Source organism: Anguilla rostrata, chromosome 9 (genome assembly GCF_018555375.3).
Source record: "Anguilla rostrata isolate EN2019 chromosome 9, ASM1855537v3, whole genome shotgun sequence".
NCBI classification, from domain to species: domain Eukaryota; kingdom Metazoa; phylum Chordata; class Actinopteri; order Anguilliformes; family Anguillidae; genus Anguilla; species Anguilla rostrata.
The window spans coordinates 20522775-20539078 of NC_057941.1; the positions used below are offsets into that span (position 1 = coordinate 20522775).

The 16304-nt window shown below is 48.5% G+C and overlaps 1 protein-coding gene across 1 annotated transcript in view; it reads left to right on the forward strand.

The window, feature by feature from the left end:
* The window catches only part of LOC135263228 (serine/threonine-protein kinase SIK2-like), a 43286-nt gene that overhangs the window by 17145 nt on the left and 9837 nt on the right, over positions 1-16304 (forward strand). Inside the window, exons 4-8 of the mRNA XM_064350967.1 lie at positions 3931-4092; positions 12118-12242; positions 12747-12870; positions 15521-15759; positions 16106-16267. Coding sequence (XP_064207037.1) covers positions 3931-4092; positions 12118-12242; positions 12747-12870; positions 15521-15759; positions 16106-16267 — 812 coding nt within the window. The remainder of the gene's footprint in view (positions 1-3930; positions 4093-12117; positions 12243-12746; positions 12871-15520; positions 15760-16105; positions 16268-16304) is intronic.

Genomic DNA, 16304 nt, shown 5'->3' on the forward strand with positions numbered 1-16304 from the left:
AAGATGGATCGTAATTGGAGTAAATTGTTATGTTTTGAAACACAATGCCCAATGAAACACAATGCACAATGAAAACAACAATGGCCAGGGACCAAAACAATTCTTGACTCTATTAAATGTCTGTCAGAAAGAGGACAGTACGGCAGAGGAGAGAGTCCACAACATAATTTATTGTTTGCAGCTTTAAAGAGACAGTTCACTTTCTAGGCTTAGCATTGCTGTTCTTTGAAGTTACTTGTAGTGTATTTTTGTATTCTTGCTTTATGCCACAATTCCCCCAGATGACCCAGTACAAGCTATTGTAAACTTGAGGACAGGCTTGAAGGGCATAAATTCCATGTAGAGAAAGGAGGGGGCCTTCTGTGGAGCCGTACGGAGGCCCGCCTGTCTTCAGAGCGTGGCGCTCTCTGTCTCCCTGCTGCCCCGGAACGGCCCGCATCCGGCCGGGGAATTTACGGCCAGCTGTCCCGCTCGGATCCCCCCTAAAACCTCAGCAGCTGTTACGAGATTACAGCTGCATTGATTGCCGGCGTTTTTCTGTTGTATTTAACACCCCCCCCCCCCGCCCAACCCCTCACCCCTTCATCTCCTTTGCGGTCCATCCATCCCTCCTCCCCTCCCTGCTGCCAGTGAATCAACCATCCGGAGCTTACCGGTTGCTTTGGCTTCAGGCCTGTATTGGTTGCACCATAAACCGGTGAACCAGTCACAGTCGAATGGGGGGACTACGGTACAGTTCGAGGCTCTAATCATAAAGATAAATAAATATCGCTTTGCCAACTGGCCTGACCTGCAACTTAAAAAGAAAGCAAAGCGCAATGTCTAACAGAGCAGCTGATGTCGTCCAGCTCAAAGTCCAGGCATTTGTCTAACCTGGAGAGAAGGGTAGGGTTATTTGAAAGGCCACTGTGTTTATCGCAGAGGCGAACAGTGTGACAAACACTAAGGGGGGGGTCTAACTCGGGGCACCCCGCTACATTCCCACACCAGATGTCTTTTTTGATTAGCAGCGTGGCTCCAAGAAGCTTCTGTCACCGAGAGAATGCGCCGCAGCCGCTGCGTTCTGGAATGTTGCGCCTTCTGTCTAACCAGCGATCACATTCTACCCCTGCAACACCTCTACATTTTCCCATCTGGCAGAGAGCTCTACCTCCTGCCTAAACACGCGCATGCATGCGTGTGCCCATGTACCGTACGTACGGACACACATGCACACACGCATATGCATGTATAGACGTGCATATGTGTGTACACACACACGCATACACACACACATGCTCACACACGGACACACACACAAACACACACATGCACACGCACGCTCTGTTTGCTGGGCTCCTTGCCTTCTCACAGGGAGCCAGATTGGAGTGTTAATGTAAAGCAGGTGTTCTCTTCTCTCAGTCGCTGTCTCACACTCTTTCTCCACAAGCCTGACTCTGGACCCTTTCCCGTTCCCTTGAACTGACAGCATCGCCTACTTCCTCTTAACTCTCATCGCCGCACTCCCAAACCCCCTCACCCACCACCCCCCCACCCCCGCCAGGCTGTCGGCCAACGCCAGCCAGCACCACCACAGTCTCTAGAGCTGCCCAACTGTAAAGTGAAGCCAGTTCTAATGAACTTGCTGAAAGAGTGATTGCACCTGTCGGGCACACACTGTGGGCCTGTCTGGTGCCCCCCTCGCCCAATTCTTTGTGTCCGTATGGCCGTAGTGAATAAAGAAATTCCACACTGATGAAGTGTGAAGCGTGTTTGTACGTAGCGTTGCGCAATGGATAAAAATGTTTGGTATAGGCTTGCTGTACAGTAACTGTTATGTGTGTGTGATCTGTAGAAATGTGAGGGGCTGGCATTGACAGGGGCGGCTCTTGTGTTTGGTAAGGATGTGAGGTGTGGGCATTAACGAGAGCTGCTGGTGTGGAATAATTGGGGATTATGTTTTATTATTATTAGTGTCAGGGGGCAGAAAGGCTAAGTATGGAAGCTGGATTTAGTAAGGGGCTAACAGGCCGGCTACATTGTGCTACAGGCTTGGTGCCGCTTCTGTGTGGCCCAGCAGCTGCTGTTTCCAACAGCCAGTCTTTAATCTGCGGCAAATTTTAGAAAAGGTGCGTTTGTGTGGAAAAGCGAGTCTGGCAGAGCTGTGATTTCTGTGCCCGGAGTGAGGAGGTGCGATTGCTGCTGCTCTCCTGCTCACACGCTACCTTCCCCTCGCTCGCTCTCGCGGGGTTTCCAGCTAGCGCCCGCTTGTTTCTCCAACCTTTATTCCCCAATAAATCGCCCCCAAAAAAGAGCTGATTTTGATTTTGCTTAAATACTGGTTAAATAAAAGAAATATATGCAGTGCATTTTTAATAACCCTTTAGTATTCTCTCTCACCTGATTTTCTATCCATTAGCTTATGTTTGATAGCCCCCCATCCCACCCATCACCTGCAGATACGGCTACATAAATGAACTCAAGCTAGATGAGTTGAGAAACTGCTTCAGCGGGTGCATTTTCACGTGTGTGTGTGTGTGTGAGTGTTCATGTGTGTGTACACGTGTGTGTGTGTGTGTGTGTGTGTGTGTGTTTGAGAAACTGACCCAGTTACAGGGGACACTGTTGGAGTGCAGTGGCAGGGGGAGAGCAGCTTGCAGCAGACCCGAATGCAAGCGTCTCGCAGTCTCACAGTCACTGAGCACAGCCGTCCTTTACGCAACAGGCTGTGGTCAGGACAATGATGTCATGCCAACCGCCTGCCGGTCTCACGCACGCAATCAGCCCGCTGCCTGGCAACCCCACCCTACTGAAAGACTGGCTGACAGCGAGAAGTGCCTGCAAATTAGCAGGGGAATGCAGCCACGCACACACATCAATGCACATTATGTATGTGCCCATGAGCAGTTACTCACACATGAGTGCTCGTGTGTGTGTGAGTGCGTGCGTGCATGTGTGTTTGCGAACAGAAAAATGGCTTCGTGTTGGCAGCTCGTAGCTCGTATCTCCAACAGCACAGCTGTTTCCTGAATAGAACCATGTTCCTTCAGCCATCTTAATTCCTCTGAGTGTTCCTGGTAGGCTGTAATGACTGCTTTATGCAGTCTTCACCTGCACATTAAGCCGCAGTGTAACAGCCCTCTCAGACAGGGGCTCTCGAGCAGAGCTTTGAGCGATTAGCGGCTTACACGCTACGCGCTGTCTGGGGCGTGTGCATTAATTACACCTGTACACTTGTGCCGGGGCCCAAGTTTTGGAAAGGTTCTAAATGCGTGAGTACGTAAACGAGAATCCTGTTTTAATGAATTAATCGCGGCAGCCATGGTCGACCTCACCCACCTTGGATGCGCAGATGAATCCTCCACCAAACGCGTTCCCAGCTTTTCGTATTCCTAAAGATGGCGACAGTAGAGCAGGCTGGCTGGACAGGGGAGGGATTACGCCAGACATAAAGGCCAGCACAAAGACCCAACGGTGTCCTCTTCCTGGAAAGGCAGTGAGAGAGGCAGGAATGTCCGAGGGGGTGGGGGGGGGAGGTTGGGATTCATGCGCCAGGTCAGCTTTGGGAGGCTGGGCCCTGCGCCCCCTGAACGTAGCCAATAACATCACCTCCCCACCCTGGGGGTGGGGTTTGTTCGGTGTCCTCCCACCTCTTTGGACACCCGTGACTTTCAGCTACGTGTAGCTATGAGGGAGCGTGGCAATATTAGCGTTGGTCGGTTGAGAAATCATGTCGGAGAGATGCCAGACTGCATGGCAGCCCAGCAGAAGTGTCCAAAGGCAAAGGTTAGAGCACGCAATGAACGGAAGGAACGTGTGTGAATGCTTGGGCTGATGAAGGGTTTACATTAATCAAATTGAAAGATTAAGGGTGTGAATTAGTGGCGAGTTAGAAAGTCCTCAGCCTTGATGTTTTTGTGTGACTGTTTAAACCCCCCCCCCCCCCCACAGACTACCTGGCCAGTCACGGGCGGCTGAGTGAGCCGGAGGCGCGGCGGAAGTTCTGGCAGATCCTGTCAGCCGTGGAGTACTGCCACAACCGCAACATCGTCCACCGCGACCTGAAGGCCGAGAACCTGCTGCTCGACGGGCACATGAACATCAAGATCGCAGGTATGAAGCACCCCCCTCCCCACACACACACACATGCGCACACACCACACACACACAAGCATGCACGCACGCACATGTACACCACTGCCGCTCCATTTCAGCTCCCAACCCCAACCACACTCACCCCACTCTGGCCTTGTCATGTTTCAGAAACTGTTTGTTTTCTCTACCAAACACTTAAGCAAAAATATCCAGGATATAAGCTGTCACTATTCATTTTTTGTGCTCCCCCCTCCTTTTTCTCCCTAGAGAATGCCCAAATGCCCAATCATATTTTTAACTGCAGTCTTTTATTTAAGCTCTACTTGGCTTAGTAAGTAAGCAAGAGCTAGACTAAAAGAGAGTAGCCCACATTTGCATGCTTTGTGGATTTCCAGAAATAATTTAATTGGGTCAATAGAGATCTCTTATCAGCTTATGAACTGATTTGTTCTTGTGTGCAAGGAAAATTTTACAAGGCTTTTAAAGCCTTATATAAAACACCTGTCACATGTGTGCAGCTAAATAATCTTAATGCTGACTGGTTTCACACTCAGAAAATTAAGAGATGTTCCATCTCCCACCTTATTTGTACTTTGTGTTAATCATTTAAACTGAAGCTTAAGGAGGGAAATTAGGAGTGTCGATTGATGAAGTTAATATTAGCATTCCCCTTTTCGCCTTTTTAATATTACTGTTGCAGCAAATTGGATTAATTTACAGTATATGTTAAATATTTAGAATCTATGATGCTCTAAGTGGAGATTAGCCATTAACATTGAGAAAACTCAAGTCTGAAGTACCCTTGTTGATATAAATGCCTTGGTTTAGTCCTCCATGATAATCTGAGCTTTAAGGGGGGGGCATAGAAGTATTAGGTGATTTTGCTGGGAGAGCACTGCTTTCTGTGGTAAATTAAATGAAACTATGTAGGGACCTTGGATTTTTAACTTGCACTCTACTTTATACTGCTGGTATGTGCTCGATTTACTTTAGGTTGCAGATGTGTGGGGCAGTAATGATTATTAACTCCAAAATTAACTTGAGCTGAAATGAACTGAAATTAAATCGAGCTATTGGATGTTTTATTGGAGTACATAAGTTTGCCCCTAAACTAGCCATTCAAGGTGATATAGGGTGGGTGCCATGCCTAGTTAAACAAAAATGTGAAATGGAAATGTAATGGAATCACCTACTTCAAATGCATGAGCATTTGAACAACAAGATTTTCAGTACAAGGTGCATCAGCCTTGGTCAAAGGAGGTAATTCAATATATACTGATTTAGATCTACAGTACATATTTGAAATTTATACTTAGCATGAATTTAATCAAAGAAAAATGTTAGCAAATTATACAGAACAATGGAAGAAGGATGTATTGAACAAACCAAAATTGAGACTCTAAATTTGAATCTTGTATTAGTTGAATTAGTTGTAATCTGGAGAGGGGTCGAAGGTCAGTTTGTGCTGAAAATAGGCACCTTTTTCAAGAACAGCAATTTTGTACACTTTGTAACATTGTAACAAAATTAAATCCACTTTCTGTTTCATTGTACTAGTCATGATGATTTGAGAGAATCTATTTTTGGTGGTGATATTTGGCTGGTGATTAATCTGTTATAATTACTTTTTGAGGAGGAAATTTTCCTTTGATCAAAATGTATAACTAGTGCTTGGAAAAGAAAGTTTATTTTATGTATAGAATTAAAACATTATACCTATTGTGTTATATATGAATATGAGGAATTATGACAATCCTTTAGTTTTTCTCATTTGTGCTCTATTGGATGTGTACTGTATGAGTTATGGTGTCTAGAATGCCTGTGTGTTCTGGGCATCTTTCTGATGTAAAACACTAAAATAAATCATCATCATCATTATCATCACCCCCAGTGCCACAACCGCCACTATCGATCGGAGAGCACAAACAAGCATGTAGTCTTGCATATGTTCAGGTCTATAGGAAGCATGTATTCTTGCATATGTTCAGGTCTATAGGAAGCATGTATTCAATTGTGTTCAGGTCATAGGAAGTCACTTTTGGAGCACAGTATGACAGCATCTTGTGTGGAGCAGTATCTTAGTGCCAATTCTACCATCATTGGAATATTTGTTCATGAGGTGAAATTTCATTGTGTCATGGTGATTGATAGATGGTCATTGGGGTCATTGATGACAGTCCTTCTGCTGTTTTTGGTTCCTGTGTGTGTGCGTGTCCCACAGTCTTATATCAAACGCTGGCAGAGCCAGTGCCACCTGTTGGTGGCAGCCCTGCAGGGCAGCACGTAATTGGTCTAGGTGTTGCTCAGGGAGGGGGGGAGGGAGGGAGGTTGGGTTTCAGTAACGCTCGCTTTCTCGTAGCCCACCAGTGATTAGGCACCTGTGCTCTGTCCCTGAGGTGCACTCCTCTGCTCCGATACATGACCTGCACAGCTCAGCTGTTGGAAAGGAAGGAAGTTTGTAGTCCTCTAAAATGAGAACAGTGCAGTAATAAAAACACCCTGTGAACACAAGTCGGCATTTTTGATTGAGAAAGAAAGGAGAAATCTGGTCTTTTCTTTTCTAAATCTGAAAATAAATAAACGCTGTGTAGCGCTGGTGGTGCGGTAGCTGTCTGGCGCGTGTGAGAGAGCTTGGCGGAGGTGAACAGCTGAAAGTCCTGAAGCGAGGCCAGGTCACGACGGTGCCCACAGCTCCGGGCACAGGGCCGTCTCTCAGCTGTCGGGGAGATGACGATTCGAGCAGCCCGGCGAAAATTCCCCCCCTCACAGGGCAGTAAATGCCAGGAGAGGGATGAGGGCGGGGCGAGGTGTGGGTGACCAGACGTGGCAGGGGACGTGCGCATGCCAAGGCGTTTCAGCGTTCTTGTTCCCAGGCGGTCACATTGAAGGCAGCGGGGGCTCACAGCAGCGAGCCCACGTGGGACGGGCTCAGCTGGCAGCAGACCTTCCCAGGAACCCTCCGAGCCCTGATCCTGGCCTGGACATCCGATCGCGGCTCGGTTACCGCCGCGTATGATCGCAGGCTGCGGCAGTGGGTTGTGAAGGTCGAAAGGTCAGCCTTGGACACCGGGATGCCGCGTCCATGCCAGTGTTTTTGCAGTAATACCAGTCCACGTTCAGTTAAGGATGGGCATTGTTCAGATTTTTCCAATACTGATGCCAAAACAATACTTTTAAAAAGGTGTCTTTGCCTATGTGGTGCCTGAACCGATACCTTCTTTAAAAGAGCAAACAGCAACAGTAAAGAACTTATTTTTTTTTGCAAAGGCAAAGAAATTGAAAACTTTTAGCTAGTGAAGGTGTGTGGCACCGAAATGAGGCATCAGAATCTGCTTTTCGATTCAGTCTGGTAGGTACCAGTCGTATGGGAACCGGTGCCATAGTGGGTTTCGGTACCTAACCCTAGGTCCAGTCATGTGACACTGAACCACTGAGCCACCTCTGCACCTCACTACCTCAAACTGTAAAGCCCCACCCCCTTTCTCCCAAACCGCCTACCCTCCCCCTGCAGCCCCCCCTAGTGTGCCAGCTGGCTCCTGCTCCCCCTCAGCCCCACAATGCCCCCTGTGCAGCTGTAGGGCTGACATTTCACCAGTCTGTGATTTGATCCCTGGGCTCACCCTGATGTCCCGTCATGGCATGCGGCATCATCGCCCTGCCCCGTCCCGACCCCCCCACCCCCTCCCCAAAGCTCGGCTGGGCGCTCAGCATTTAAAGTGGGGCTGTGTGGGTACGGTGTGTGGGCGCAGGAGGCTGGCGCACCCTGGCAGTGCACTGGCTGTTGGGAGGGTTCAGCACAATCCTGCATGTGCTGCGGGGTTGTGGGGGGTTCGATTCAAACACCTCCCCTCAGCCTATGAAATGAGGGCTGTCTGAGAGCAGTCACCCTTGAGCTGGAACACTACTATTCAAAAGTTCTATTTGTTTTGGTCTGTTTGGAGGCGTTTGAATGGAACTCAGTGTGAACACTGATACCAGCAGTGGCTGAATTATAGTAGTACCTGGTATTATATGTCACATCGAAAACAAATCATTTCTTTAATGTCAGAGAATGTTCATTTGCATAGTGAGTTCATTTGCATGTGTTGCGCGTCCAAGAAAAGGATCCCTTTGAGAGCAGGAACCTACCAACCTTATTTACGCACAGTTCATAAGTGACTCCAGCTTAAAACAGTCAACAAGGAGCATGTTACATTCACCTTGGGCCTGTTTATTTGTTAGTGCCTCTGTAAAAGTCATAAACGCCCCAGTTTAATATTAACCAGCACTATCACATCTGTGTGTGTGTGTGCACGTGTGTGTGTGTGCACGTGTGTGTGTGTGTGCGTGTGTGTGTGTGCACGTGTGTGTGTGTGTGTGTGCGTGTGTGCATGTTAGGTTTCAGCCCCTCAGATCAAATACTAACAAATCAAAGCCAAGTTTGCGAGCCTCCTTGCGGAGCTAAGATGTCATTAGCACCAATATCACATTCCACGTATCAACGGCCCCTGCCCTCACCCCCACCTAACCCTGGTCAATACACCCCTCTTGCTTACTGTCAGTCAAAGTGTACCACTTCCTCCTTCAGTGTCAACCAGGCTGTGCTTACTGTCTGTTCTCTCATGAAGAATCTGGTTCACCACAATGCCTGTGAGACTTCATTACCCAGAACACCCAAACACCAGAAATTATGCAAGTGCCTCCTTACAAATAACCTGGATGTTTTTGTCAAAATGGCTCAATCCATTGCAGTCCTGCATTCTGAAGCATCCTAGCAAGCAGGAATCCTGAGTGCTCGTGGTAGAGACAAAATAATTGCCTTTTTAACATAGTTTCAGTATCAGTGGAAATCAGCCTTTGCTAGCCCATATTGTTCATAGTAGATGAATAAAATGTGTTGTATCTCTTCTCGTTCCAATGCATATGAACCTTGTTAGTCCAAATGGGTCTCTCCTTGTTCCTGTACATTTAACATGCAAATTAATAAATGGGTTAACTGAGTGAGTGACACAGCTCTTCAGATACACTCAGATTGCCTCTTCATGTTTCAGTTAATGGAAATGTTTCAAGGAGCAGCAAGGAATGATCCACACCAGCGCCGTGTTTTGTGTGTGTGTGTGTGTGTGTTTAACATCATTTCTTTGGCCTACTCGTCTGTCACGGCTCATGTATTTCGAGAGCTTTTATCGGGAAGCTCCTGCATTCCTCCGCAGAAAAGCTTTTTCAAATCAGAAGAGCCAGGTGTCGGCACTTATCTCTGCGGTCGCCTTTCTTCTTTGTCGCCGGCGGGTATCGCTGCGTGTTCGCCGGGTAGAGTTTACGCGCGAGGGAACCTCCTGCCGGAAAGTCTGTGATCGGCGTCCGCGCTCCGTCCATCGCCTCTCCCGAACCTCTCAAAACCAGAGAGCCGTTCGCAACACAAACTGCCAATAGCCTTATCTCAAGTGAGCTCTAAGCCTACTTATTTACTCAAGTGCGCTACTAATTGAAATTACAGGAAACTTTTTTTCAGAGATGTGAATTTGTTAATGTGCCTTTCAGTCCGAGCACAGACACGGTTTGTGGCGACGCTGCAGCTGGATGTACCGTATTAGCCTAAATAATACAGTACCTCGTTTGTACCTGCGCTCTACGCGTCGCGCCCGCTCGTGCTGCTCCCTTCACGAGCTCGGTCTTATCACCGTTCCACGCCTAACCTTTGATGTAATTATCACGTGCGCACGGAGATGGCTTTCCTGCGAGGGTCCTCACGCGTGCACATTCCTGCGCTCCAACGGGCCCCCTAGTGGCGAAAAGGACAATAGCAGCGCTAGATCGATCACCTTTGCCCCGATATGAACGCTTTTATAATTGAGCTACAACGGCGTGCCTCCAGGGGTCAAAGCGCCGGGGAGAAGCGGCGTCTGCAGGTAAGAGCTTGCTGTGCAGACGTTTTTCTTGTCAGCAGAAGCTTAAGTGCACAATATCGACAGTGGGGGCACAGCGCCGGGACGCACACATCTGCGACTCTCAGAGCGGGAGACTAGTCTGGAAATGTGCGGAACCCCCCCCCTCCTCCCCACACACACACGCACACACCCAGCTCTGGGCAGCGCTGGAGCATTGACGTCAACTGGCCTGATCAGTATTCAGCCCATGAATTGGGTCAGCTTCTCTGATATGTCCTCCATACGCTTGTCTCTCACCTTGCTATTGTCAATTTGACCCACCCCCCCCCCCCGTACAAACTCTCACGTATTCTGCCTCTCCTTCCCATCTGAACACATTTTTCTCTCCTTTTAAGCAAGTTCTTCTCAATAAATGGGGGTAAAATAGCAGACAGGCCAGTGACAGTAGGGTCTGTCAGGGCTGTCCGTTATCATTTTGAGGAGGACTTAGGAGAAGAATGGAGTGTTCGCTTCAGGAACACTCTGTCAGTCAGATTTTCCATCCCTAAGAAGATGGGCGTGGAGGGGGGGGGGTCTACCTCCTACCCTGCACTTTTGGCAGTGTGCAACCAAAGCCCTCAGATCAGCGCTGTCTCAGAGAGCTGCTTTAAGACCTTTAAGAATTCCCTCCCACTGCTCTGAGACGGACAGCAACCTTTAGGGAAATGGAATGCACTGAAATGTATTCTATTGAAAAATATATTTTACAGCAGTGTAATATATTTCAGTGTCTTAAAGCAGCCATAATTTATATATTTGCCAGAATATTGTGAAGTGCTGTAATGTGCTGAAAATATATTGGACAGCATGACGGGGTTTGAGATGGTCAGTGTGCATGTTTTTGCTATCTGGGTGTGCGTATAGTGGGCGGGACCACGGCCCTGATACAGCCTGCTCAGTGCCCAGCATGCAGGAGGAGGAGTGGTAGAGAATGAGCCAGAGATAAGGATGGTGGGGCATAGAGATGGAGGAGGGGGGATAATAAGGAAGAGTGGGGGGGGGGGGGGTCCTCCGAGACACTCAGTCCAGCCTTTGGCAACATAAAGGACTGAGTGCTAACAATGCAGGGGTAAGGAGTCTGTGTTGAGGACAGGGAGAAGGAGAGAGTGCAGGAGGCAGAGAGAGAGAGAGAGAGAGCGAGAGAGAGAGAGAGAGAGAGAGAGAGAGCGTGGTGTGTTGAGTTTGAAGAGCATCATGGGCACACTGAGCAAAATAGCAGAGGGACAAAAAAAAAAGCAGGTCACATGGTCATGGCAGCCCACCATAAATGTGAATCGGCATATCTTTACCTTCCGATATTCAGCCACAGAGAAAGCAAATTAAAGGAGGAAATCAAGTTCATCTTATCTCACTGATAAAAATAAAAAAAATAACACAGTTGTAGAATGTTTAAATTCTACATTTTCAGACAGGTGTGTGGCACAAATGCACAGAAGTACATTGGTCACGTGCTGATAAAATTTTACTAGACAGCCGAAAAATTGGCGGAATTGGCCAAATGGAGTTTTGGGTTTTTTAGAGCAGAACAGATGGACGATCTGATTGCCCATTATTTCAAATCTACAGGTGATACATCCTTTTAAGAAATCATTACCAATTACCAATTTGCTATTTCATGAAAATGGCCAATAGCAAAACAGAATTTTGATGCTAATACAGTCCGAAGCGCTATGATCATAGTGTTTCAATTGTCCAAATTGGAACCTCAGTTGGTTATGTGGCTAAGAACGCTTGTTCTGTATTTCTCTCTCTCTCTCAGCTCTTTTCCTCCTACCCTCTCCATCATTTTCTCTCCCCCTATCTCCCTGTCTCTCTCTGTCTCTCTATCCCTTTCTTCCCTGCTGCTGTACCTTCCCTTTCTTTCACAAGGATAGAAACCTTCATTCCTCTCTTTCTCTGTTCCTTAAGCAGCTAGAGCATGCCTGTGAGTTAAACCCTCTCTCTGTCCATTTCACAATTCTGAGTGGTTCTGTTCTTCTGTCCTCTTTTCCTCTCAAGCTTTTCCTTTTCGGCCATGAGTAAAACCAGCTGTCACAGTTATTTCTTGGGTGTTTAGCTGCCGGCTGACACCACATTATGAAACCTAACGGCGGATCACCCGCCCCTCATTCCTCCCTGTGTTTCTCCTCTCCCCCAGATTTTGGGTTCGGTAACTTCTTCCAGCCTGGGGAGCGGCTGGCGACGTGGTGCGGCAGCCCCCCGTACGCCGCCCCAGAGGTCTTTGAGGGCCAGCAGTACGAGGGTCCCCACCTGGACATTTGGGTAAGGCCTGTTCTCTGTCCCAGCTGCCCTACTGCTTTCCTGCTGTTCCGGTTCCTTCCGTGGCGAGCGGAGCGGGTGCAGCCCATATCCTGAGCGAAGCGGGTGCAATAATAATGAGGACTCGAGCCCTGTTCTTTAAAATGTGCAGGGTCAACTGAACCGAACCCGGTTAATCGATTTCAGAGCGTCTCCGTGCGCAGAAGTGCAGTTAGCAACGGCAGCAAACAGTTCAGTCAGCAAGGCACAGCGGTCTAGGAGAGAGAGCCCTTTCTGTGCTGCTCATCTGCAAACTTAAAGTATGAATCATCATGTCTGATATGTTTAAAACTTTTACTTCCTTATAGCTTCTGCTGTGTCACCCGATTACGTACTCATCTCTGGCTTGCTGTAACACACCATCGTGTCTTAAAATATCCATTTAATGGCATGATGAGACACTGCGTGTTATCAGCTGGGAGATTAGGCTGTATTAAAGGTGTTTGGCTCTGCGCTCGTGTCTTGCAGAGTATGGGGGTTGTACTGTATGTGCTGGTATGTGGGGCCCTGCCCTTCGACGGCCCCACACTTCCAGTACTTCGACAGCGGGTCCTGGAGGGACGATTCCGCATCCCCTACTTCATGACTGAAGGTAGGACAGCTCATACAAGCCATACTCTGTGCACCATACATACACTACACACCATACGCCACACAGCAAACACTGTATACCACACACACCATACCCCACACCCTGTATGCCACACACACCATACCCCACAATTTTTATACCACACACACCATACCCCACACCATGTAAGCCGCACACACCATACCCCACAATTTTTATACCACACACACCATACCCCACTCTCTGTATACCACGTAACATACCCCACATTCTGTGTACCTCACACCGAACGCCATACTCTGTATACCACACACCATACCCCACATTCTACATACCTAACACTGTACGCCACACACACCACACACCAGGAACAGACCCAAACATCTTTGCACACCTGTTCACCAAACCAAAGGGTGGGGGGGGGGGGGTTAATTCATTGTGTCGCCCCAGCCCTGGGCATGGGTCCACAGGCACCCAGGAATGCGGGAGAGGGGGAGTGGATGGGGGAGAGGGAGAGAGAGAGGGAGTAAGAAACAAAGAGCAAGAGACGAGGCATGCTGTGCAGATGGCCCAGGGCCAAGATTGGGCAGGATCCTTCGAGGAGACAGGGGTGCACTCGTCAAAACAGTCAGGATGTCAGATTAGCTCATTCTGCTTGAGCGCTGCCTGTAGAGATTAACTTCAGAGAGGAACCCGGTGCGTTACGTAACTCGGGAAAGAGCCGTGGGGGTGGTGGGGAGAGTTTGGGGCTGCAACAAGGCGCGCCCGCTTTGTCTGAGACCTTGAAACTATTTAGCAATGTGTGAAACTGTAACTTAATCCTCCAGCCCATCCACAGATGCACATAACCCCCACTCAACACACACGCTCACGCACACACGCACCCACACACCCACACACACCCACACACATACGGGCACACACACCCACACACCCACACACACCCACACACATACGGGCACACACACAGAGGTAAAAAGAACAGAATGTGCCCAGAGTCTTTTAGGGCCCCTGCCCCACATTTTCTCAGACTCTTGCTCCAGAATGCAGGAGCCCGTAGAGACGGTGTCTGATGCTGTTCCATCCTATCAGAACACAGTTTCCTCACCAGCTCTGGTTACTCGGGGCAGGGGTTCTGAAAGTAGGGTACAGGGCTCTCATAACCCCCCCCACCCCCCCACCCCCCACCCCCCACCCTCGCACCTCAAGTAGACCTTCAGTAAAAAAATATTTCCCATTTTTAAGAATACATTGTGTTTCTTTAAGTAAATTTTGTTTTTAAATATTTTGATAAATGTTTTGGTAATACCATAACCACTGTAGCTTATTGCACTTATACATTGCAAATACATTTAATGGTATAGAAATGTAATAGAATAGATCTTTTTCCCAGTTAAGAAAGATTGTCATTTTCTGAAGAGCATTGTGAGAAAATCAGAAAATGTCAGGCAGTGAAAAAATGCTCAAAAGGCAAATCACAGTCAAGAAGTAGGTGCATTTAGAGTGCTTTATAAATAATATAAATATCAATAAATGATCACTTTTCATGACTCAAAGGCTGCTCCTGCCTAAATAAATAAGTACAGTCTGGCATAGAATACCCCCAGATGTTCAGAGACATAGCCAGGGCGTTGTAGGGTGATGAGTAACCCTAGCTTTGGGTCACTGCCTGAGAGAGCATTCTCTCTCTCCCTCTCCTACCCTCCGTCTTTCTCTCTCTCTGGAACCTTATTGGTGCAACAGTATGTTTATACAATCAGGGTTGATGAATGGGGCCAGTAACTGCCAAGACACAAGAGAGGGAGTGAGTGGAGAAAAGAATGGTGTCATTAGGCCTGTCCAGTGCGCCTTGGCATTGTGGGTACTTTCCGGCATGAAGTCATCACTCCAGTCCCTGTGGCTCCCCCTAGTCTGGGAACTCCAGCACATTCCATTGGTCGTTAGATTAGCAGACACACTTATCCAAGGTGACTTTAGCTTACAATCTGTATAGATATTTTCTGAAGCAGTTCAGGATAAGTACCTCGATCAAGGGTACAGCGACGGTTGTATGGCAGACCACCCCCCCCCCACCACCTCCCCAGCCAGGACTGGAACTTTGAAGATTGCTCCTGAGGCCCACTTGGAGCCCTGACCTTGCAGCACAGTGTTGCTCAACTCCTCTGTTTCATTTACTGTACAGCCCTTTCCAGCAGGAGGATCAAAGGCATTCTCTTAAATCTACAAAAAATGCTTAATTGACTGTAGAATCAAGCTTTTACAGTGGCTGTCTCAGGTCCCAGACCTAAACAACCATTGACAACCTGTGGGGTGAGCTGAAGAGGAGAGTTCACAAACAAAGACCGAGGATGCTCTGGAGAGATTGCACATGGAAAAGTGGTTTCAGATCCCTTGCTATGTGTTCTCCCACCTCATCAAGCATTATAAGAGAAGACTCATGGTTCTGTGCTGATCAGGGGCGGTTCCTCACACATCCTTTCACAGGGATGTGGGTGGGAGGTGAAGTCCAGGTCTGATGTCACTGCATTCCAGCAGTTTGCTTCTGATCCCATGAACTGCTCTTGTGTGGGGCCACGTTTTGCCTGTTGAATTGGCTGTGGGAGTGGAGAGAGGAGGCATGTGATGAGGGGGATGAGAGTCTCATGTGTTCTTTCCTCCCCCATCCCCCCAGACTGTGAGCACCTGATTCGTCGCATGCTGGTTCTGGACCCCTCCAAGCGGCTGTCCGTGGCCCAGATTAAGGAGCACCGCTGGATGGCGCTAGATGTCCCCGTCCAGAGGCCTGTGCTGTACAAGCAGAGCGCCCCTGAGGAAGGGGGCGAGGCCGGGGGCGTGGCCGTGGGTGAGCACAGCGAGCAGGTGCTCCGACTCATGCACAGCCTGGGCATCGACCAGCAGAAGACCATTGAGGTGAGAACCACCCCTCTGTCTCAAACACACACACACACACACACACACACACACACACACACACATTCATATATTCATGTACTAACATATTCACACATACACAAGCATTGTGTTCGCACGCACTTATAGTCACACAAACGCTATGTGCACGCATGCATATACACACACACATACACACACACACACACATTCATATATTCATGTACTAACTTATTCACACATACACAAGCATTGTGTTCGCACGCACGTATAGTCACACAAACACTACGTGCACGCATGCATGTACATACTCATACACACACACACACAGTCACACATACCCATACTCAAACGCTGTGTCTCACAGTCTCTGCAGAACAAGAGCTATAACCACTTTGCTGCCATCTACTACCTGCTGGTGGAGAGACTGAAGGCTCACCGCTGCAGTTTCCCTGTGGAGCAGCGGCTCGATGCCCGACAACGACGGCCCAGCACCATCGCCGAGCAGACTGTCGTCAAGGTAACCTTGCTTTTAGCCCTGGCACTGCCTCCAAGATGAGAGAGTG